The sequence below is a fragment of the Erythrolamprus reginae genome, chromosome 4 (genome assembly GCF_031021105.1).
Source record: "Erythrolamprus reginae isolate rEryReg1 chromosome 4, rEryReg1.hap1, whole genome shotgun sequence".
In the NCBI taxonomy this organism is placed as follows: domain Eukaryota; kingdom Metazoa; phylum Chordata; class Lepidosauria; order Squamata; family Dipsadidae; genus Erythrolamprus; species Erythrolamprus reginae.
The window spans coordinates 59,416,265-59,441,565 of NC_091953.1; the positions used below are offsets into that span (position 1 = coordinate 59,416,265).

The 25,301-nt window shown below is 38.8% G+C and overlaps 1 protein-coding gene across 1 annotated transcript in view; it reads left to right on the top strand.

Moving 5' to 3' along the window:
- LOC139167132 (trifunctional purine biosynthetic protein adenosine-3-like) overlaps positions 1–19,484 on the top strand; it is a 40,722-nt gene extending 21,238 nt beyond the window's left edge. Inside the window, exons 12-21 of the mRNA XM_070751553.1 lie at positions 222–331; positions 2,812–3,019; positions 4,233–4,484; positions 4,730–4,879; positions 6,776–6,979; positions 10,344–10,493; positions 13,317–13,447; positions 16,952–17,093; positions 17,727–17,842; positions 19,208–19,484. Of these exons, the coding sequence (XP_070607654.1) occupies positions 222–331; positions 2,812–3,019; positions 4,233–4,484; positions 4,730–4,879; positions 6,776–6,979; positions 10,344–10,493; positions 13,317–13,447; positions 16,952–17,093; positions 17,727–17,842; positions 19,208–19,435 (1,691 nt within the window). The 3' untranslated portion in view covers positions 19,436–19,484. The remainder of the gene's footprint in view (positions 1–221; positions 332–2,811; positions 3,020–4,232; positions 4,485–4,729; positions 4,880–6,775; positions 6,980–10,343; positions 10,494–13,316; positions 13,448–16,951; positions 17,094–17,726; positions 17,843–19,207) is intronic.
- Positions 19,485–25,301: the final 5,817 nt, after the last annotated feature.

Genomic DNA, 25,301 nt, shown 5'->3' on the forward strand with positions numbered 1-25,301 from the left:
ATGGATTCCTATATAGTACATATTACAGCTAATGTCTGTTACATCAAAGTATACAGTACACGTGAACACACGTGAATCTGATATGAGAACTTAAAGAGTGCTCTTCCATTATGTCCTCATCCTCCTACAAGCATGATGAACTGAAATGGAGAATAGTGATGTTTTAAGTTTTACTAAGCAATGTTATGGTCCATAATATCTTACACTTTTACGGGTTGCAGGTTGCCCTGGGCATGATGGGATCGTTCCTGCCTTCTTTGATTTGAAAGCCTCTGGTTATTGTGATCCAATTCTAGTATCACATGCTAAAGGCATGGGGACAAAACTTAAGGTAAACAGAGGTACATCCATCTTTCAAACAGATTTATTTATTTGTTTGTTTGTTTTATTTGATTCAACTTCTATGCCGGCCAATCCCATGGGACTGGGATTGCTTGTACATAAGTATGTGGGTTTTTTTTAAAAAAAGCTTTCTTTAGTCCAATGAGAAGAGAATGGCTTGCTCATAAAGGCAAATATCACTTACTTGTTTATCACTTCTGCTTATATTTTTCTGCACTGATTATGCTGACAACGTGCAGTCACTCCACTTTATATAGCTGTCCTCCATAATTTCAATAAACTCTGTTTTATCCCTTTGTCTTTTTCCATTTCTCTTTCCTTCTTCCTGGACTGATGATTGTTTTGCCAGCGTGTCTTAACCACCCGTAATTACAGGGTAATTAGTCCAGGAAGACACACACTACACGATAAAAGGAAAACCCAAAAGTTTTTATAAACAGAAAAACAGAAACAGCTCCCTTTTAAAATGTCAAAGGGATTTTCTGGTACACACAAGGCACAGGTTAAATGAAGTCCAGTTGCTCACCCAATAACTGGCAAATTGAGTCCAATTCTAAAGTCCAGAGAGTCCACACACACAATCCTGAACAGCAAAAACCACGATCTTGACAAAACAATGAATCAGATAAACTGCCATGAGGCTAAAACACCAGGCTGCACTTTTATCTGTAGCACTAATTACAGCAGCCCCACCCAACCACAGGTGGCCTCATTTTCTCTTGTAATAACCGTTCAGTAGTTGTCTCCTATGCATCACTCTACGCATGCGTGGATGTGTCATTAATTCTTGTTCAGAATCCAGGGATGATACAGATGATTGATCTCCTCCTGGGCTGTCTGCCAAACTCCCCTCTTCCCTGTCACTCACGCTTCCTTGGTCAGAGGAGACAGATTCTACTGGAAGCAAAACAGGCCTGCGGCATGTGGATGTCTCCCCCACATCCACCTGCACATTCCTTGGGGCAGGAGCTGGGCCAGAGCTAACCACAACAGATGATATAATCTTGCTGGACAAAATATTTTCAAACATTTGTTGCTGTTGTTGTGTTGTTAGTTGCAAAGTCTTGTCCGACCAATTGCTGCCCCATGGACAATGTTCCTCCAGGCCTTCCTGTTCTCTACCATCCTCTGGAGTCCATTTAAACTCACTCCTATTGCTTCAGTGACTCTATCTATCTACTTCATTCTCTGCCGTCCCCTTCTTCTTTTGCCCTCAACCTTTCTCAACATTAGGCTCTTCTCCAGTAAATCCTTCCTTCTCATTTGGTACCCAAAGTATTTGATTTTTATCTTCAGGATCTGGCCTTCTAAAGAGCAGTCAGGGTTTTAAAGCTTTTAAACTTCCTTGGTATGAACATTTTTAAATCATTAAATCTCCTCTAGGACTTAATGAAACATTAAGTTTGCAATAAATGCAATTTATGTAAGAGTGTGGAGGATTTTTAAGCTATTTTTTCCCCTTTCTCAAAGTTTGTAATTTGTTTGGTATATTTATACCTATTGCTTTTTGTGACTTTTATTAGATTGGCAGGAAGATAACTGGTCTGGTTCTGCAAGACTCATACAATTGATTAAATATTTTACTGTATGTATATATTTATTTATTTTCATAATTGTTCATTATCTTTAATTACTGAAAGTCCCATCCCTTTTGTGAACAACCAGATTTATTTTATCACAAGTTATCCCTTCAAGTGCAGCTTCTACATACTTCCTAATAATTGTCAGAGAAGAGAGAAAATTTACACTACTGTATAGAAACATAGAAACATAGAAGTCTGACGGCAGAAAAAGACCTCATGGTCCATCTAGTCTGCCCTTATACTGTTTTCTGTATTTTATCTTAGGATGGATATATGTTTATCCCAGGCATGTTTAAATTCAGTTACTGTGGATTTACCAACCACGTCTGCTGGAAGTTTGTTCCAAGGATCTACTACTCTTTCAGTAAAATAATATTTTCTCATGTTGCTTTTGATCTTTCCCCCAACTAACTTCAGATTGTGTCCCCTTGTTCTTGTGTTCACTTTCCTATTAAAAACACTTCCATCCTGGAACTTATTTAACCCTGTAACATATTTAAATGTTTCGATCATGTCCCCCCTTTTCCTTCTGTCCTCCAGACTATACAGATTGAGTTCATTAAGTCTTTCCTGATACGTTTTATGCTTAAGACCTTCCACCATTCTTGTAGCCCGTCTTTGGACCCATTCAATTTTGTCAATATCTTTTTGTAGGTGAGGTCTCCGGAACTGAACACAGTATTCCAAATGTGGTCTCACCAGCGCTCTATATAAGGGGATCACAATCTCCCCCTTCTATTGCACTGATGGAAGCTTTCTATTGCCCAAAAAATATTGGATGGTTTTCAGCTGAGTTTTTGCATTAATCAAAATACAATGCAGTGATATTTTGCATGAACAAATATTTTCATTACAATATGTGGCTAATTTGTATGTCTTATTACAGATTGCCCAGTTGTGCGATAAGCATGATATGATTGGTCAGGACTTGGTAGCTTTGTGTGTCAATGACCTGCTGGTTCAAGGAGCTGAACCTCTCTTCTTTCATGGTCATTTCGCATTTGGGAAACTGGACACTGGTGGGGCTCAGCTCACTCAGGCTATATCAGATGGGATAGCTGAAGCTTGTAAAGTGGCAGGATGCACCTTCCTTGGTATGAACACTTTTAAATCAGTTTTTAAGCTACTTCCTGTTGTGATGTTCCCTGTCAGCCTTTGGAAATGTCAGATTCAGAAGAGGAAAAAGACATAGAAGCTGTCAATTACCCTGATTTAAGATATGAGGAGGAAGATAGTGGTGATGAGAACTTAATAGAAACTCCATCGGAAGTTAGTATGGATAGCCATAATTCTTCAGATAATGGTGGTGTAGAGAATAGTACTTGGTTAAGTGTCAAATTTAGGAGGTCAGAGAAAAGAAAAGATGAACTTGGGGGAAAGAGGTTTTGAATACAGTGTTCCCTCGATTTTCGCGGGTTCGAACTTCACGAAAAGTCTATACCACGGTTTTTCAAAAATATTAATTAAAAAATACTTTGCGGGTTTTTTCCCTATACCACGTTTTTTCCCACTCGATGACGTCATATGTCATGGCCAAACTTTCGTCTGCCTTTAATAAATATTTTTTAAAATAAACTTTAACAAATAAACATGATGAGTAATAATCTGAATGGTTGCTAAGGGAATGGAAAATTGCAATTTATGGGTTTAAAGTGTGATAATAATAATAATTAATAATAATTAATTAGATTTGTATGCCGCCCCTCTCCGAAGACTCAGGGCGGCTCACAACAACGATAAAATCAATATTATAATGGCACAAATCTAATATTAAAAAACTAAAAAAATGTTCATAGCCAAAAATAGTGTATTTACTTCCGCATCTCTACTTCGCGGAAATTCGACGTTCGCGGGCCGTCTCAGAATGCATCATCCGCGAAAAGCGAGGGAACACTGTATGCTATTCCGAGTGTGTAAATTAATTAATTACCTCACATCCGGAATTGACCGGAAATGATGGATGCTTTTCTGCAAAGCGTAATAGACAAGATGGATGCTTTCACCATTTCTCCGGAGGAGTGAGTTTTTATATGGCACCTCACCCAGAGATAAGGAGATGTTTGAAGTCGACAGCCTGCTCATTTAGAAAGAATTTATGACTCTTTAGTTTTGCCTGTGAGTTTGGAATGCATTTTGCATGCCGGAGATGTATACTGACGAATCCCAATGTGGAAGAAAGTAAATAAAGAAGTGTTATTTTGAAAATACAAGCCCGTAAAAAGATTATTCTTGGAGTAGCCACCCAGACCTGCACACCTTCATTCCCCAATCAGTATGTACTATATTTTATTCCTCCCTTTTTCCCAGGAAGAGAAACCAATGAAATGCCTGCCGCTTGTGCTGCTGGAGAATACAACCTGGTTGGCTTTGCAGTTGGCGCTGTGGAGCGAGGCATGAAGTTTCCTCAGCAAGGGAACATAGTCAATGAAGATATTGTGATTGGAATAGCTTCTTCAGGGCTTCATCACCATGGATTTGATCTTGTGAAAAAGATTTTTTTAACATCGTCCCTACACTATTTTTCTCCAGCTCCTGGTGGATATGGTAACCATACTTTAGGCATGTAAACATCTGCCACTCTTTTATTCCACACTTTTCTTGGAAAGAAATAATGTTTTGTTATTAGGTATTGTGCATGAATACTGTTATATAGTTTTATTGTATTAATTACATACCTTCTTTTAAATATTGAGGATCATCTCTAGAACATTTTGAGATTAGGAATTTAATTTAGTTTGTTTCCTTAGTAAACAGAAAAGAGTTACCTTCTATTTTGTAAAATTAATTTCCTTGTTTTTAAATAGGAGAACATTTGCTAACTCCAACCAAAATCTATAGAGCCCTCCTTCCTGTCATCCGTTCAGAAAATGTGAAAGCCTTTATCCATATTAATGATGGAGGATTGTTGGGAGGTTTTTCCCAGATCCTTCCTGAACGCTTTAGTGTTGTTTTGGGTAAGTAGAAAAGGCTTGTAATGTTTTACCAACCAATGTTAAATGTTTTGAAATATTTTCATGTCTGATAAGAAAGTGAAAAATATCTTCTAAAAATGAATGTAGATACAGTATATCCTCTGTTGGACATTTGTAATATAATATATGGACTAAATAGATTGTATAATATATACAGTATTGTATAATAAACTTGGTGGAATAGAAAAGATAAAATCTGAAAGGTGGAAAATTCATGAAAGAAAGAAGAGGAAAACCACTTCCTTAGGAAATGAATTTCAGTGTCTCTAGTATCATGTGTATGCTTTTTATATAATGGGGGTTTTAGTGTTTTTTAATGTTAAATTGTTATTTTAGACTTTTAATATTAGATTTGTTATGGTATATTGTTTTATCACTGTTGTGAGCTGCCCCAAGTCTGCGGAGAGGGGCGGCATACAAATCTAATTAATAATAATAATAATAACAACAACAATAACAACAACAACAACAAGATATTTTACACTGTTCCGAGAGGAAAATAGGAATCTAAGGATAGAGATCTTTGGGATTCTGCTCATATCAAAACACAACTGCTTGATTTTAGTTTCTGGTCTAGGAATTAATAGGAAAAGCCTCTGTAGGAATCCCCAACTTTGAAGGGCTGGTAAGCACATTTGGAATTTTGAGAACATTTTATTGGTACTCTTCCAAATAGTTGTGGAAAAGTTACCAGTTCACAAAATGGATGCCAAAAGAAGATAACAATTTGATAAATGGATGCTTTATCATTGAATATCTATTACTTCCTGTGATCTGGATTTCCTCTGCTACCCTTTCTTCTAGTAGTATGGTTTAGTTGCAAACAGGTACCCCCGTCATTTTTATTTTCTAAAAAAGCTTATAAGGCAATGGCCAAAGGTAGTTTCGGAAATAAAGATGTGGTACTGGAGACTAGCATTTTGCCTTGCAACAAGCTTATTTCCCCTTTTCAAAGAACCGATTTAAATATGTAAACAAATAAAGGTAATTGGAGCATAGTTTCTGGAGGACTCCAAGTAAACATCTATGACACCTTGCACCAGTGATTTCCAACCTTTTTTGAGCCGCGGCACATTTTTTACATTTACGAAACCCTGAGGCACATTGAGCGGGGGGGGGGGGGTAAAAAAAGTTTGGACAAAAAATTCTCTCTCTCTCTTCCTCCCCTTCACTCTATTTCTTTCTCCCTCCCTCTTTCTCTCCCTTCCTCTTTCTTTCTCTCTCTCTCCATCCCTCTTTCTTTCTCTTCCTTCCTTCCTCTCTTTTTTGCTCTCTCCCTCCCTACCTCCCTCTATGTCTTTCTCTCTCTCTCTGTCCCTCCCTCTCTTTCTCTCTCTCTTGCTTTCTTTCTCTCTCTCTTTCTTTCTCTTGTTTTTTCCCTCTCTCTTGCTTTCTTTTTTCTCTTTCTTTCTCTCTCTCTTGCTTTCTTTCTCTCTTTCTTTCTCTCTCTCTTGCTTTCTTTCTCTCTGAGCTTCACGGCACACATGACCATGTCTCGCGGCACACTGGTTGAAAAACACTGCCTTGCACAACAATGGAGATCAAAGGGCCAGAAAATTCATTTTGATCCTGGGGTCTCCAGTCACATTCCTCTCAATCATATTCTTAGCTGCCTGTATGTTTCTTTTTCCCCGTTTGCAAATTAAAGGATTAATCTGGGTTGTGATATCAAAGGGGACAGAATATAATGTCTATGGAGATTCTCAGTCATCCAGGTCATGATTGTCGCAAAGATGCTTTAACAATTTAACTTTTGGACTAAAAAACCCAGTTGCTTCTTGAAAAAGCATTTTTGGTACAACAGAATATAATCTACGTATATATTCACACTGCTGTGTATGAACTGGGTTGTGCTTTAAGATATCATCTGCTTTTTAGATACCCATAAGTGGAAGATTCCATCAATTTTCTCTTGGCTCCAAGAGGAAGGAAACCTCTCAGAAGGAGAGATGGGGCAAATATTCAACTGTGGGATTGGTGCTGCTTTAGTAGTCCAAAGAGAAATGGCCAAGAAGGTTCTGAAGGACGTCCAGAAACATGAGGACGCATGGGTGATTGGAAAAGTTGTCCACCGAACTGCAGGTTACTTAATACTCCAATATTATAAGCATGTATCAGAAGAATTAAAGTGTGGAAAGAATTCTTCTTGGTTTTAAACAATCTGTGTCAGGTTTCTGTAACTATATCAGAATTTATGAGATACTTTATGAAAATCCATCCGATTTCAGAAAATAGTTATGACCAATTTAAGAACCAAAACTATTTCAAATTCATATTATGATTTTTCAAGCAGGTGCATATACCATGCTGAGTTCATTTTAATAAATACAGTAGATCAGAATTTAGCTCCAATTCAAGGAGAAAGAGAGAAACAAGTTCTTATTCATCTTAAGGTTATTCTTAGTAGTTTCATGCCCTGTTGTAATTTTACTTCTATCTATATAGACACAAGAACAAGAATTTCAAGTCTTCGTTTCACTGTGCAGTATTCATTATGAGAAGCATAAATGTTAATTGTCTTCTTGGATTCTCAAAAGACACACAAAACCTTTCTCCAGTATTATATTATATAAACGTAGAAAATATTTGAGTCAGAATAGACAAATTGATTTTGGTATTTTCTCTAAGGTTGTGTAAATTGTGGCCTAGCTTTTATGGGTATTAGGTAACTTATTTTAAGTAACTTGTTGATCTCCTGATGTCTTGGGTTACAATTCCCATACTCTCTAGACCAGTGTTTCCCAACTGGTGTGCCGCGAGACATGGTCAGGTGTGCCGCGAGGCGGAGGCCAGCAAAGGTTGTTTTGAAAGTCGGCCCCCTCGCGCGCATGGCTTCTCCTCGCTAATAGCGGCGGGCAATAGCCGGGGGAGGGGCGGCTTCTGCAAGTGGGAGCTCCAGGGCTGAGGCTTCCACTTGTGGCTGTCCCCACCTGATCCGTCCTTCTCTCCGGCTTTCTTGGGGCGCGGCTCCTCCCACAGCTGTGGCTGCAGCGGCGCTGGCGATCCGTCCGCTAGCCGCTCCGAGCGCTGTGGGAACGCCCACCCCTCTCACAGTCCCGCTCGGTCTTCTCGGCCACCTACATGCTGCGGGAAGCCCGGGAAAACCAAGCAGAGCGCCCAGGCCAGGCAGAAGAATGCTGCCGCCTTGCTATCCCGCTTCTCTCTGGCCATGCGGTTGCAGAAGCAAGCTCTCCCCCCTCACATGCACACTTTTGGCTGGGCAGGGGGCGAAGCCGACCCCCCGGCTGCCGGCGAAGGAGGCTCGCTCGAGCCTCAGAAAGGAGGCGGATTCCGGCAAAGAGCCCGGCACAACGGGCGCAGCGTTGGAAAGCGAGTGGGCGGTGGGGGCGCTTCGCTTCTGCATTCCTGAGGCGCTTTTTTTGGGCTCCACGTCCGGCGAGTTTCTGCCTTGCCTTGCCTACTTAACGCGGCGGGAGAGATGCTAATTCCCATTCCAAACAGTCCGTCTTTTCCCTCAGGAGTGGGTGGGCGTTTTGTCCCTGGCACCACGTCAGCAGCATCAGGAGGACAACAGATGACTAATCCCGCCAGAGAACAAGAGAGAGAAAGCATGAGAGAGAAAGAAAATAAGAGAGAGAACGAGAGAGAGAGCAAAAGAGAGAGAGAGAGGTGCTTCTTGAAGCATATGGTAAAAAGCACCCAAATAATAAGAAAAAAAACCCAGCCCACACCTGTTTTTGAAAAGAATAAAAGAGGGAAAAAACCCAGCCCTCAACTGGTTTTGGAAATGGTTCGAGTGTGTATACACACACACGCATAAAGGGGGGAGAGAGACAGGGATGGAAAAAGAGGAGAAGTGAGAGGGAGAAGGAATGAGGGGAAAAGGGAGGAAGAGAGAGAAATGAGAAACATGAGAGAGAAAAGGGGGAAAGACAGGAGAAGTACCCAGAAATGAGAGAGCGGTATCAATTTGAGGAGGGATGATTGATGATTGACTGTATTTATAAGAGGATGTTACATGGGATTGTATATATGAGGGGGTTATTTATGTATGTATGTATGTATGTATGTATGTATGTATGTATGTATGTATGTATGTATGTATGTATGTATTTATTTATTTATTTATTTATTTATTTATTTATTTATTTATTAGATTTGTGTCATTTTGGTTGGTGGTGTTCCCCAGGATTTTGTAAATGTAAAAAATGTGCCGCGGCTCAAAAAAGGTTGAAAATCACTGCTCTAGACAGTGATGGCTAACCTTTCCCCCTTTAGGTGACAAAAATGCGTGCAGGTGCGCTGTTGCATATGTATGCATGCCCACACCCATAATGCAATGCCCCTCCCCTGCACCCCATCCCCTGCACAGGTGTGTGCAACCCCTCCATCACCATGCATGCACAACATCATTTTCACCTCCCATCCCAAAACAGCGCTGGGAGGGGGGAGGAGTCTCCCATCCCCAAACGGTGCTTGGAGGGAGAGAGGGGAAATCCTTCTATTCCCAAACAATGCTTGGACGGGGAAAAAGACTTCCATCCCCAAACAGTCCTGGCGGAGGAATCTCTGTAGATCTGGCAAAGCACAGGCGGTAGAAAGTGAGGAGAAAGGTAGCTCCTCCCACGCGCATGCGCTCATATCTCCTGCAAGCGGAGCAGACCAGAAAATCAGCTGACTGGAGGGAGGTGTTCACATGCGCGGTGGAGCTGAGCTGGGGTTTGGCTCATTTGTACCACTTGTGGTATCTGTGCCATAGGTTTGTCATCAAGGCTCTAGACATTAACCATTCTAACTAGGATTGCTTTAGAATTAAATTTCAGAAGATGTTGAGGTTTCTTTTTTTCTTTTTTTTCAATAAATTTTATTAAATTTTCATAAAATGGACAAAACTGACAAACATACATTTAACATAAAGGTGGGGTTGCAACTTCCCCACTTATTCTAGAAGTTGAATTTCAATACAGAAAAAAGAATTGTCAATACTATAAATCTACTTATTACTTTAAATGAAAAGAAGAAACTTATTTAGCCTTATATAATAAATCTTCATATATAAACTACATCCAACACAAAGTTTAAATCTTATTCATACTTCTACTATTCGCCTATTCTTTTTACTTTTACTTCTTATTATTATTTATCCATATATACACTTTGTTCCAAATCTCATAAAATTCTGTTTCTTCTTGGTCTTAAAAAAGATCAAGATGTTGAGGTTTCTTATCCCTAATGTAATGAAAACACGGGCCTGAGTGAGAACTATGCTGTGCAGTAGACTTTACTAACAAGTAGTTTTTTTCGATTCTTTTGTGATAAAAATACAGAATATCATTTTAGGAAGAGAGATTTCTATTTGGTAGTATAATTACAGATAAGGTTATCTCTTCAGTAATTAGTTTAAAATGTTTGGAAAAAGCCAAATTTAACTGAATTCTGAATGTAATGTTTGTAGTTACTCTATTTTAAGCATATGCTTCTTCAGGGTATCCCCGGGTAGTAATCAAGAATCTCTCTGAAGTGCTGCTACAAAATAAATGGCCATTTTTGAAGGATGTTTCAAATGCAGACAGTCAACCTCATACCCTACACAGAAAGGATAAAGTTAAAGTAGCCGTTCTTATTTCTGGAACAGGTAACTACACGATTATTTTCTGTGGTTGCTGATTTCACATTATATCTTTAATGCATACCATGTCTTATAGTTGAAGTTACTTGTCTGTTCTTTTCATATCTGCTTGAAGCTACTTTTCTTAAGATTTGTGAAAACTTGTCACATTTCTAATAGTTAAGCTTTGGATCAGATTGAAAATTAACTTCCATTATCCCAAAATTCCATATACAATAAACCAGTTGTTCAAATCCATTGAATATCTTTAATAGCAATTCCACCAATTTTGAGTAACTTGGAAGGATCTTCACATTTTAGGAATCAAATTCCTAAAGAAAGCATGATGGCACTAGGGCGTGACAGGAAAGCTCTTTCAGCTTGGATTTGTATAACTGAGCAGTATTTGAAACTCAGTTTCTTAGGCTGCCTATGGACACACTACTACCTTGCTGTATAAAACTTTTGCCAGACCCATCCTAGACTACTGCTCATCTGTCTGGAACCCATACCACATCTCAGACATCAACACCCTTGAAAATGTCCAAAGATATTTCACCAGATGAGCCCTTCACTCCTCCACTTGAAACAGAACATCCTACGAAAATAGACTTACAGTCCTAGGCCTAGAAAGCCTGGAACTACGGCGCCTAAAACACGATTTGAATATTGCCCACAAGATCATATGCTGCAATGTCCTACCGGTCAATGACTACTTCAGCTTCAATCGCAACAACACAAGAACACGCAACAGATTCAAACTTAATACGAACCGCTCCAAAATTGACTGTAAAAAATATGATTTCAACAATCGAGTTATCGAAGCGTGGAACTCATTACCGGACTCAATAGTGTCAACCCCTAACCCCCAACCTTTCTCCCTTAGACTATCCACGATTGACCTCTCCAGGTTCCTAAGAGGCCAGTAAGGGGAGTACATAAGTATACTGGTGTGCCTTTCGTCCACTGTCCAATTGTCTTTCCTTTCTCTCACTTATCATATATATTTCCTTCCTTTCAGCTGTACTCTCCTCTAAGCTCACTTTTACCCTTATATATATTACTACATGTCTATTTTTCTTCCTATGTATTTGTGTATTGGACAAAATGAATGAATAAATAAATAAATAAAAATATCCAGTGGATTCAATTGAGCTCATTTACTCAAAATCTATGAATGGTAAACTTAATAAATAAGAGCAATGGAGTTTTCTCAAAATGGGTAGGTCTGAGATGAAAAACATGTTTCTGTTGATTTCTAAACTTAATAGACAAACAAAAAGGAAATGTTAAAATAACGATTTCAATTTAACTATGCTATGCTGTGCTGTGTTGTTTCAAAACATTTTTAGATGATAATTTTTAATAATAGGATTCGAACTGTTAAATGATCAAGAAACCATTCATAATGAAAGAAAGGAAAATACAAACTTATATTTTCTGTCTGAATGTCAAAATAAGCTTTTCTTGTTCTGGGCCCCCAAATATAAAATGTGGTAATAATACTATTACTAGTATTACTATTATTAGATATAATTATTAATAATGATATTATTAGTATTACCATTATTAGATATAATTACTATTGTGTCACATGGTACTGGGCCAAGTTATCTGTGGCATCTGCCAATTTTATTAGGTGGGATAGGGTGGGCACATTTCTAGTTCCAATAAAGGAGAATATTTGTAGCTCAGGATTGAAATGAAAGACCCTGGGTGCTTTCTGAGTTTGAGGTTGTTTTCATGCAGATGTTTCATTATCCAAACAAGGCAATATAATCAGTGCTAGATGATGCTAACATTGATGATGTAACCTAGTTTGGGTACCAAGCTCAGAGAACACCAAGGACTTACATTCCTGGTCCCATTCACTATGTAAATATTGCCATCAGATGGGAATTAGGAAGCACCCATTCTATGGCAGACCTCTGGAGTGCTCTGCCCTTAAATTCTGCCCTGAAATTCTCAAATCCATAGTCTGAAGCTTCTGTAAAGATTTGAAGACCTGGCTTTTTCCCCCAAACACTGAGATAAGATCAGATAATTGCCCATTAGAAGTTTGACTTTGCTGTTTTTGTTATAATCTGCTTAGTTTAATAGTTTTAATAGAATAGAATAGAATTCTTTATTGGCTAAGTGTGATTGGACACACAAGAAATTTGTCATTGGTGCATATGCTCTCAGTGTACATAAAAGAAAAGATACATTTGTCAAGAATCATCAGGTACAACACTTAATGATTGTCATAGGGTACAAATAAGCAATCAGGAAACAATCATTAATATAAATCATAAGAATACAGTACAAGCAACAAGTTGCAGTCATACAGTCATAAGTGATAGGAGATGGGTGATAAGAACAATGAGAACACTAATAGTAATAGTAATGCAGCTTTAGTGAATAATTAGACAGTGGTGAGGGAATTATTTGTTTAACAGAGTGATGACATTTGGGGAAAAACTGTTCTTATGTCTAGTTGTCTTGGTGTGCAATGCTCTATAACGTCATTTTGAGGGTAAAAGTTGAAGCAATTTATGTCCAGCATGCAAAGGGTCAGTAAATATTTTCACTGCCCTCTTTTTGACTCGTGCAGTACACAGGTCCTCAATAGAAGGCAGGTTGGCAGTAATTGTTAATTTTATGTTTTGTTTTAACTTTTGAGCCTGAGTTATCTGGAGTTGGTTATAAGCAGAGTGGTTATATATATGTTAAATAAATGAATGAATAAATAAATAAACAGTTACTGCATTATTAACGTAGCATTTCTTTTGCTTGTCTCAAGACAATGTCATTTTGAGCATTTCTAGGTGGTATTTTGATGCATTTTGTATGTTTTTCTTTTATTTTAAGGTACAAGCCTTTCAGCACTTTTGGCATATTCAAAAGAGCCTGCAAGTTGCTCTGAGGTAGTTCTAGTAATTGCCAACAGATCTGGGGTGGAAGAACTAAGGAATGCAACCTTGACTGGGATCCCAACTAGAGTAAGTACATTCTATTGTTTTGATCACCCAAGAAAACAACCCACCTTTCAAGCTATAATATGCAAGGAAACAGCAAATCTGCTTTACCTACTCTTAGGTTATGGTATCCCTCCCACACCCCTTTTTGAAATATTGCTTTCGGTCTGCTTTTGTCATTAATTCATGTATTACTTTTTGTAATGTGCATTCTAAAAAAATTACATTTACTACATTGGATATACCACAGATAAAAAGGTCCTCCTCGATCCACAGCTGATATTGGAACATCATCTTTCGGCTGTGGCGAGGAGGGCGTTTGCCCAGGTTCGCCTGGTGCACCAGTTGCGGCCCTATTTGGACAGGGAGTCATTGCTCACAGTCACTCATGCCCTTATCACCTCGAGGTTCGATTACGGCAACGCTCTCTACATGGGGCTACCTTTGAAATGTGTTCGGAAACTCCAGATCGTGCAGAACGCGGCCGCGTGAGGCTTCCCAGATTTGCCCACGTATCTACAACACTCCGTGGCCTTCATTGGCTGCCGATCAGTTTCTGGTCACAATTCAAAGTGTTGGTCATGACCTTTAAAGCCCTACATGGCATTGGACCAGAGTACCTCCGGAACTGCCTGCTACCGCATGAATCCCAGCGGCCGATAAGGTCCCACAGAGTTGGCCTTCTCCAGGTCCCGTCGACTAAACAATGTCATCTGGCGGGCCCCAGGGGAAGAGCCTTCTCTGTGGGGGCCCCGGCCCTCTGGAATCAACTCCCCCCGGAGATTAGAACTGCTCCCACCCTCCTTGTCTTCCGTAAACTACTTAAGACCCACCTATACCGCCAGGCATGGGGGATTTGAGACATTTTTCCCCCAGGCTTATTATAATTTATGTTTGGTATGTATGTGCTGTTTGGTTTTTAATTATGATAGGGTTTTTAGTTTTTTAATATTAGACTTGTGCCATTATAATATTGTTTTTATCATTGTTGTGAGCCACCCCGAGTCTTCGGAGAGGGGCGGCATACAAATCTAATAAATTATTATTATTATTATTATTATTATTATTATTATTATTATTATTATTATTATATAGTTCCACATTAAGATATTGTTTAATATTGTTTTGAATGCATCCCTAATCTACTAGCCAAACACTCATACTGTCTTCACACACATTCAATTAAAAGTTACATTACTACAGACTAAGTGTGTCTTCGAGTAGTAGCCAGCTAAGCCAAGAGGCACTAACCTCTTTTAATATTTATAGACAACTAGATAATCTGTAACCCTCTTGGTCATCCTTTCAGATATATTGCCTTCAACGTTGACCCATCTTATGTGTAGCCCCGAGTCTTTGGAGAGGGGCGGCATACAAATCTAATAAACTATAAACTATAACTAAACTATAAACTATGTTATATCTATATGTGTATTACCAATATGTACTTGACAAATAAAAATATATAAAAAATAAAATGTACTGCCTTTACTGGAAAAGTTGTCATTCCTCCCTTGAAAATAGCTCATGGTCAAACATTAGCACAGGAAACAATATATGAAATTTTGAATTTGTCATAAACAAATACAAAAATATGATAATTTTTTGTCATAAAAATATTTTCAAGCTTGCCAAATTTCAGTACTACAGGAGTCATGGTTCCCAGATTTTTGACATATTCTGTAAATTACCAGTAGTCCATTTGTGATATCTTGATTAAAAAATTACTGTCATATGAGGCATTGTTTCACCCAGTTAAAAGTTACAGGAATGTGAATTTTATTATATATATGGTAGATTATCCCAGCGAAAGAATGCAGTCAATGCAACAAAAGCTTACTTAACACAAGATTTAAACTACAGAAATAAATATGAGTGAAATATTACTCAAGTTCATGTCATTGTGCTGCCAAAGCAGCAAATAACATCCCCAGATGATAAAAGGGAGGATAGTATCTTCTGTATGGTTTATACAAAGTTCCCCCTCATATGTCTCCAACTTGTATTTTCAATTTTACTTCATTTTGACCATAAATCTGTCCTTGCGCCAATTGCCAAGGAATTCTGCTCAGGGTATGTCTGGGTCTTTGCAAGGTGCCATTAGATGCTAGTAGAAGATTCACCTACTTAGCTTTGGGTCAGTTTTTCCACATTGGGAGACATCTAGGTTCAAATAAATAAGTAGGAAACAAAATAAACAAGTGAAATGAAAAATATGGTGCTACACTATACTTCTAAGGATAGAAATACATTGCAGCCATGGGTGTGGTGATATTGTGAGCCGCCCCAAGTCTTCAGAGAGGGGTGGCATACAAATCTAATTAATTGGGTGTGGTTTGATGGCTCAGCAATTGCCTGCTATGTAGAAACTTCCTGGTGAGTCAGTGGGGTAACACCTGGGGTCATTGATTTAAGATAGAAAAACATCCCCAAAATATGAGGTTGATACCTCCCGCCTACCAGACATCTGGAAACCAGCCCTCAATAACAAACATATCCCAGCCATAGAAACTGAAACCAAACTCAGAACACACATTGCAAAACAACCAAGTAGCCTGCAAGCTCCAACTACTCAGGATATCACCCCTAATCCACAATCAAAACTAATCAGCATACCTCAGTTAAATCAACGACCCCAGGTGTTACCCCACTGACTCACCAGGAAGTTTCTACACAGCAGGCAATTGCTGAGCCATCAAACCACACCCAGCCACCAGTATTTATAGAAGGAAGGCAGCTCAGGTCTCGCTGTGTTCGCCCTAGAACAAGGACAGAAGCACCAGCCTGAAGATGACGAGTGGGACCTCGTCGAAATGTTGCCAGAAATTTCTAAATCCTACACGGGAAGAAACCCGAATATACCAAGACCGTCATACCTGTACCCGTGAAAATCTACGAAAACATATATATATATATATATATATATATGTATGTATATATATATATATATATATATATATATATATATATATATATATATATATATACAAGGCTAGCTGATGAGGCCAAAATAAGGCTGAAATAGATCTATCATAGTGTCCCTTAATTTTCAGATTCAGCAAAAAAAACATGTGACACATACAGATAGAATTGTCGGCTCTCAATAAAATTAACTGCCTTGGAAATGGCCCTGGATTCGGCCGAGAGGCAAATAAGGAGCTGTGATGTTCCTTCAATACACCAGGGTGATTCAACACAAAAATATGTAACCCTTCCCTGGTGCAGAGCTGAAGGGATTGGATACTGTAGCCTAGAGGATAATTCTCTGCCTTACAAGGCAAAGGTTGCAGGTTCAAGTCCCAGTGGGTATGGCTAGCTGATGAGGCCAAAATAAGGCTGAAATAGATCTATCCTAGTCTCCCTTAATTTTCAAATTCAGCAAAAAAACATGTGACATATGACTTCCATGATTAGTATCATTAAGCATCTTCAAAGTTTGTTAAATTGAGATAATTGCTTTCAGTGTTCTCCTGTAGATGGCTTGTTTAGGAAGTTTTGCCCTCTTTAATTTCCTTTTAACTATTGCAGGTAATTGATCATAAATTGTATGGAAGCAGATCAGAATATGAAAGCACAATTGATAGTGTCCTTGAAGAATTCTCTATTGAATTGATTTGTCTATCAGGATTTATAAGAACTTTATCCAGTAACTTCCTTAGGAAATGGTATGGTATGTTGTTGACAGTAATGGATTTATTCTTATTTGTTTATTTATTTTATAAAGCTGTTGAATTGCCTCGGCTTAAAATATCTCATCAGCAAAAAAGTTTGGGATCACTGCTATAGGGTTATAGGTGTGTTAGGGTAGGCTAACTTGCCACTACATTTTATATGAGTTTTAAATTAAAATTTAAACATTTAAAATGTAAACAAAGAGGGTGTTTGGGGACGATATCTGCTTTGGAATTTGAATTTGGGACATTTATTGAGCTGTGGTGTCACAGTGGATATTGCAGGCTAACGCCCACAGTCTGACATTCAATCCTGACAGGCTTAAGGTTGGCTCAGTCTTTCATCCTTCAGAAATCAGTAAAATGAAGAACCAAATTGTTGGGGGCAATATGCTAACATATACAGTATAAAACACTCAGAGACTGCAATAAAGCACAATGTAGCAGTATATAAACCTGACTGCTATTGCTGTTGTTCCTCATTACTACGCAGAAGACATTGATTGCTTAAAAGCATAGTGCATATAAGGCAACCATTTCTACTAAGTATTAAGATTTAGATGTATAATCTCTAAGTTTGTCTCTTTATGTCCATATTGTTTGATAATTCCCAATATGATTATTAATTATAGGGAAGATGCTAGGAACGTATCCATCCGTTTCACCATTAAGTAAGAGAAGAAACATCTATAATCAAGCACATCCATCTACAGACAAAATTGTGGACTGTATTGTGCATTTTGTACTTGTAAGTGTTTTTTACTGGATTGGCAATAAACACATTTTTTGTGTTTTATATATTGGTAGGTAACAATTATTATATTCACAACTAGCATGACTTGTCTGTTTGCTGTTTACTGCAACTTCATTAATAAATTAGTAATACTTATCAAGATTTGGGAAATCCTTTTGTACAAATTGAGACTATGGAATATTGTTATTCCTTTACCTTTGCATGAAGGAATCAATTTAAATATTCCAAATTAAGTTTATTTATTTATTATTTATTTATTTATTTAATTTGTCTTCTATGCTGCCCAATCCCAAAGGGCTCATCCTCTTTTTATACCTCTTCTGTCCATGTTTAATGTTTTTTGGTAATTAATTTTGTAGCATTTACCACTGATGCAACTATCTATAATCAAATGTTCTTCAGGTGTATTGGATTACAATTCCACCTACTCTTGTTAGTATGGAAGGTAGTATTTTGCTCTGGCTGAGTTAATATATCGAAAGAGAAACATTGTTTTGATTTCCCTCACACTTGAGCAAAATGCTTTATATACTATCTAAATAAAATATCCTTTTGCTGTCCCGTTTCTAAATGTTCTGTTAATTCATTGTCTTGTATCCAAGTGAACATTTCTATTATTTGTATAATTAAAGTAAATAAGTGTCAGTGATACAGCTCATCTGTCTGGAACCCATATCATATCTCGGACATCAACACCCTCGAAAACGTCCAAAGATATTTCACCAGAAGAGCCCTTCACTCCTCCACTCAAAACAGAATACCTTACAAAAATAGACTAACTATCCTGGGTCTAGAAAGTTTAGAACTACGGCGCCTAAAACACGATTTAAGTATTGCCTGCAAGATCATATGCTGCAACGTCCTTCCGGTCAATGACTACTTCAGCTTCAACCATAACAACACAAGAGCATGCAACAGATTCAAACTTAATATTAACCGCTCTAAACTTGACTGTAAAAAACATGACTTTAACAATCGAGTTGTCGAAGCGTGGAACACTTTACCAGACTCAATAGTGTCAACCCCCAACATTTCTCCCTTATGCTATCCACGATTGACCTCTCCAAGTTCCTAAGAGGCCAGTAAGGGGCGTACATAAGTGCACTGGTATGCCTAACGTCCCCTGTCCAATTGTCTTTCCTTTATGTCATATATCATATATATTTTCTTCCTCTCATATACTTTCTCTTCTATATTACATATTATCTTACCCAATGTCTATTCTCTTCCATGTGTATTGGAGGAAGAATAAATAAATAAAATAAAATAAATAAATACTGCTCTGTTTTTAGCTATTTCATGTTAATCTTGGTAGGTAATTTTCCAGATAAGCGATGTTTTCCCTTCCCTTTCTTTCAGGAGGAGACCAATCCTGAAGCAACAATTGTACAAGAACCGGCATGTGTAAAGGCAGAAGATACCCAGGAGACCTTATATGCAAAGATCAAAGAAGTAGAGGACCATGTCTTTCCCATGGCTCTGCAACTGGTTGCCAGTGGAATGGTGCAGTTAGGTGGAGATGGAAAAACCTACTGGAAAAGAGAAAGACAGGAACTGATCTGCCAAAAGGAAAGGCGGGATTGTTAATGCTTTTGTAGCAGCAGTTTCACACAGTGATGAATGACAATGGTTGACCTTCTAAATTCAATTTTGGTTTCAGTCTGTCACTTTCTTTTATAGTCACTTTTTTCCTTTGCTTATACAGTACTACCTCTCGATACGAGTTTAATTCGTTCCAGAACCGAGCTCGTATGTCGATCAACTCACATCTCGAACAAATGCCTTTAGACTTTGTTTTTCTCCGCCGAGATAACCAGAAGCAAGGATTCTTGCACCACCTAGTGGAAGCTCAGCTCGTATCCCGAATTTGAGCTCGGATGTCGAACAGAAATTTTGGCTCCCGTCGTGGCTCGTAACTTGGAATACTCGCATGTGGAGCAGCTCGTATCTAGAGGTAATACTGTATAGCTTTCCTTCCAAAACCAGAGCATTAGAAAAGGCATGGGCACAATGTGACTTTCAAATAGTTCCTCTTCCGAGAGGCAAATAGCTGCCTTAGACATTGAAATTAGGCTTCTTTTCTATCTGCATTGCAATAACTAAAACATAATTGTCAGGGACTTTCTCACCATTGAGCATCACTAAAAAGGTCAGCCCAAGAGATGAAACAATTATAGATGGCCCTGGCATTTGCTGCCGTTATTTTCTCAACCAAGAATATAGGAGCAAGACAAAGAAAGAAAGAGAGAGAGAGAGAGAGAAAGAAAGAAAGAAAGGCCTTCTCCTTTCTGTTAATTGAAATGGTAGCAGGGTAGACTAATCTTTGTAATCTGTAGCTAATCTGCAGCAGTTGAGCCCTGGATTACAAGCGTCTAATCAAAACACTCCCCAACTTCAGTCATGTTGGCCTGAACGTTTTAATTTAGGACCTTGTAATCTAGGGCTCAATTGCTGCAGATTAAATACGGATTACAAAGATTAGGCCAGTGTTTCCCAACCTTGGCAACTTGAAGATATCTGGACTTCAATTACCAGAATTCCCCAGCCAGCGGATGCTGGCTGGGGAATTCTGGTAATTGAAGTCCAGATATCTTCAAGTTGTCAAGGTTGGGAAACACTGGATTAGGCTACCCTGGTGCCATTTCAATTAATATAAAAGGCCTTTCTTTCTTTTTTTCTATCTTGCTCCTATTTTTTTGGCTGAGGAAACAGTGGCAGCAAATGCCAGGGCCATCTATACCAAAGAAGTGTTTATATTGAGAATCAAATAGCAAAGAGAAATATGTAGGTTTTAGTTCAGTGTTTTTCCAATTTGGCAACTTTTGCCAGATCCATCTCACTACTACTTACCAGAGCTTACAAAACTTTTGCCAGACCCATCCTCGAATACAGCTCATCTGTTTCGAACCCATATCGCATCTCAGACATTAATACCCTTGAAAATGTCCAAAGATACTTCACCAGAAGAACCCTTCACTCCTCCACTCGAAACAGAATACCCTACGAGACTAGACTTTCAATCCTGGGCCTATAAAGTTTAGAACTAAGACGCCTTAAACAAGATCTAAGTATTGCCCACAAGATCATATGCTGCAACGTCCTGCCTGTCAACGACTACTTCAGCTTCAACCACAACAACACAAGAGCACACAACAGATTTAAACTTAATATTAACCGCTCCAAACCTGACTGTAAAAAATATGACTTCGGTAACCGAGTTGTTGAAGCATGGAACTCATTACCGGACTCCATAGTGTCATCCCCAAACCCCCAACACTTTACCCTTAGATTATCTATAGTTGACCTATCCATATTCCTAAGAGGTCAGTAAGGGGCGAGTACAAGTGCACTAGAGTGCCTTCCGTCCCCTGTCCTATTGCTCTTCTATATCTCCTATACCTTTCTTCTATTCCTATATCTCTTCTATTCTTTCATTGATATGTTCTATTACTATATCTTCTTTTCTATTATTTCTTAAATATATTTTACTATGAGTATCTCCTCTATAACCTTTAATTCTATAATTCATTGTGTATTGGACAAAATAAATAAATAAATAAACTTTAAGAGGTTTGGACTTTGACTTCCACAATTCCTTCCTAAACCAAGAAATATTTTTGACATTGAGTGGTCTTAATTTTTTTTAAATTTCCCCAATACCATGTTGCTGATCCTTGATAGAATTCTAAAAAACAAAAGATAATCTCTCTCATTGAACTTTAAGGTAAGGGAGGAGTTCTATCTATTCAGAAATTTAATTGCCTGGCTGTCCTGCTTTTCAGTAGGAGATAGAAGAGGTAGAAAGGACTAGGTTACAAGTCACTTGTGTATGGATTCTAGTCTAATGTTAGCAGTGATGTGTGTATGTACTCTGGAATGTTTCTCCAGGCTGGCTATCACAATAATGATCTGAAATGCCTTAGAATCCATTGTCTGTATATTAGCTGCCTACTATTGGATAAATGAAGAGATATTTAGCTTATGGCTTATAATTATCTTTAGGTGGCAGATTACTTTATTTTCTTGTCCTTATATGAATGGGACTGTAGTCTTTCTAGTTTCAAAGAGGCATATGCCACACCTATATAACATTTAGAACAGCTTCACAATCTTTCTAGTAGTGACATGTGTTGGATGCAAACTGGTTTGGCTGCTGCAACGCTTGCTAAACAGCACTTTTTAGGCCTGTATCTCATTGTAAAATGGAGTTCAGACGCTTAATCAAATTAAGATTAGTATAAAAAAGTTTCACAATTACAGCTGACACAAGCCAGAGCATAGAAAAACCTCAAAGAAGTAATGAAGAGCAGCAGATATTGAGAGAGCAGGCCTATAGAATGTTTATTAAAGAAAATCTCTGGAAAGTATATATACCAGAGACTTCTGACACCTTAAAGGCCAACCTACCCATTCTTGAAATCTCAGTGTCAGTTTTATTTCTCCTGTTATATTTTGTCACTGACCAATTTACATTTAGACTGATACAAACTCAAGTAAACATATATTCACGTAATAGCTATTGCATAGAGCTTCAACATTCTAGGCTTAAAAATTTTACTAATTACTTTGTCACATTGTTTGTTACTTAGATTGTGTTCCTGTATTCATTGCATTGTAGTAAATTATTCTAAGCTCTTTTGTTGATGTTTTAGCAATATTCTAGGTTTTAGATGTTTTACATTTTTTTTACAGTTAATGTTTTTTTTCTAATACCATAGCTTCTTATGCTTCTGTGCTTTTTGTATACTGTTTGATTTGCTGGTCAGTGACTGTAATAAAAATGTATATAATACTTGTAAACAATATGGATCTCAATTATTTCTCTGTAAAGCCCTCAACCTTAGGATGTAAGGTAGTGTGTCCAAATCATGAAATTTTCAGATGTGTGGACTTTAAATACAGTGGTACGTCTACTTAAAAACTTAATTCCTTCCGTGACCAGGTTCTTAAGTAGAAACGTTCTTAAGTGTTGTGGTTAGCTCTGGCCCAGCTCATGCCCCAAGGACTGTGGATGTGGGGGAGACATCCACATGCTGCAGGCCTGTTTTGACCTTGGTGGAATCTGCTGATGAAGGCTCCTCTGACCAAGAAGACATGAGTGACAGGGAGGAGGAGTGTGGCAGACAGCTCAGAAGGAGATCAATTATCTAGCTCCTCCTTGGATTCAGAACAAGCGTTAATGATATAGCCACACATGCGGAGAGCGATGCATAGGCAACAACAACTGAGAGATTATTATCAAAGAAAATGAAGCCACCTGTGTTTGGGTGGGGCTGTGGTAATTAGTGAGGCTGTGTTTCATGACTGCTTTGCTGACTTTGATCTTTGTGTGCTGATTTTCCCCCGCTTTGAAACTAACCCAGAGGAAAGTGTGTTTCACTTTGTGAAAGAAGAAGGACTGTGAATTGCCTCACAGCTGCAAGCTAAGTACCACAGAATTGATAAGGGACTTGTACAAATTACCAATTTGTTTGGAGACAAGTGCTCTTTGCTATACAAAAAGAGTGCTCTGTTTATTTGCATTTTCGGTATAAAGAACATTGTTTTGAATTTTCAAACGTGTGTGTGTCTGAAATTGTATCTGTGAATTTTTGGGAGGATTCTACCAGAGAGCTCGACAGAACATTAAGAAGAAGCAATTTTTCTCATAGGAATCAATGTAAAAGCAAATAATGTGTGCAAACCCATTAGGAAAGAAATAAAAGTTCGGAATTTGGGTGGGAGGAAGAAGAGGAGGAAGAAGAGGAGGAGGACAGTTGCTGCCGAAGGAAGAAGGTGAGGTGAGGGGAATCAAAAAAATCCAAAACTTTAAGGCTTAAAAAAAAAGAGGAACTTCGAGGTGGTGAGGAGGAGCCTCCAATACACCTGGCGCGAGGCTGCATCCCATACACTGGGAGTCTAAGAGTGAAGGTCTGTGCATCTGGAATTCATTGATGTCAGAAAACACTGCTCTAAGACAGTAGATATTAAAAGGAAGAAAAAGGACAATTACCCAATCAAATGATTTTCTGGGCATAAGAGATCTGCGGAATGAATCCATCTTGCTCACCAAGAAGATGGCTTCACAGTTTAGCAAGAGTAGCAGACTAACAGAGTTGGAAGGGACCTTGGGAAACAGGTCTCTCTCTCTCTCTCTCATCCTCTCATCTCTCTCTCCCACTTTTTTCTCTCATCTCTTTTTCTCCATCTCACTCATGTCTCTTTCTCTCCCTCTCTCTCTCCCCTCTCATCTGTCTTTCATCTCTCTCTTTCCTTCTGTCTCTTACTCTCTCTCATCTCGTGTGTGTGTGTGTATGTGTGTTCTGTCTTGAACCATTTCCAAAAACAGGCGAGGGTTGGTTGTTGTTGTTTTGCTGATGATGTTTTTTCTTCTTCTTTACCATATGATTTAAATCAAGAGGTTTAATTCAGGTTTCCAGATAAAGGAAGCTCTTTCGTCCCCCTGCTATGGCTTCCTGCCAGCTGAACCCACCACTGGCTGGCCCCACCCTTCACTCTCTCATCCCAGTCACTCCTCATCCATGAAGATCAAGGCAATGGTGACGGATGGAGACTCTCTCCATATTCCAAAGAGGGCGTGAAGCACCCCTGTCCTTGCCTCTTCTTCCTGCCCTTGTTGGTGCTGTGCACACTTTGGTTGCTCGGGGAGATGCACAACTTTCTTTCCACCCTGAAACATAGGTCCGGACTGACTGCGGCTGATGCTCCGTGTCATAATGGGCTTCAGGAGGAGGAGATACAAACTCCCCCATTGTGAAGTGGGCTAAATTTAAGCCTGCTGCACAAGGCTCTGCAAGAGCAGTGAGCGGCCATGGAGGTGGCGAGAGTAGCAGCACCAGCCGGAGGCAGGCCAGGACAATATGTTGGGGCAGAGAGAAGGTCACGCAACTCCCCAAGGTGTGCACAGCACTAACAAAGGCTGGAAGAGGAGGCAAGTACAGGGCCACTTTGCTCCCACTCTGGAATATGGAGAGAGTCTCCATTTGCCGATGTGGCCTCTACCTTCTCAGGCGAGGAGTGACAGGAAGGGGAAGGCAAGGGGCGGGGTCAGCCCGTGGCAGGATCCAGGTCGGCAGGGAGCCACAGCAGGGGGACAAAAGAGCCGCATTTGACTTTGGAACTGGGGGTTGCCGACATCCGCCCCACAGTATTAGAAAGAAATCCATTAATATAAAAATGAATTTTGAAACCTTTTATTAGAATGGGAGTTGAGATCACATAATCTTTGGATAAAAAAACAAAGTTAAATGGAATGTCACAGTAATTGATGTAGTTTGGCTTCTGATCATTTCAGTTAGTAACAAAAATATAGTTCGGTGGAACTGTTTATTCACTTTAAAAGACAGTAATAACACACTTAAAAAAGTAAATACTATTTAGGCTCATAATTCATGTTTACTTTCAAACAGAAATCAAATGAATTTCTGTTTGTCTTCATAATATTAACTGTTAA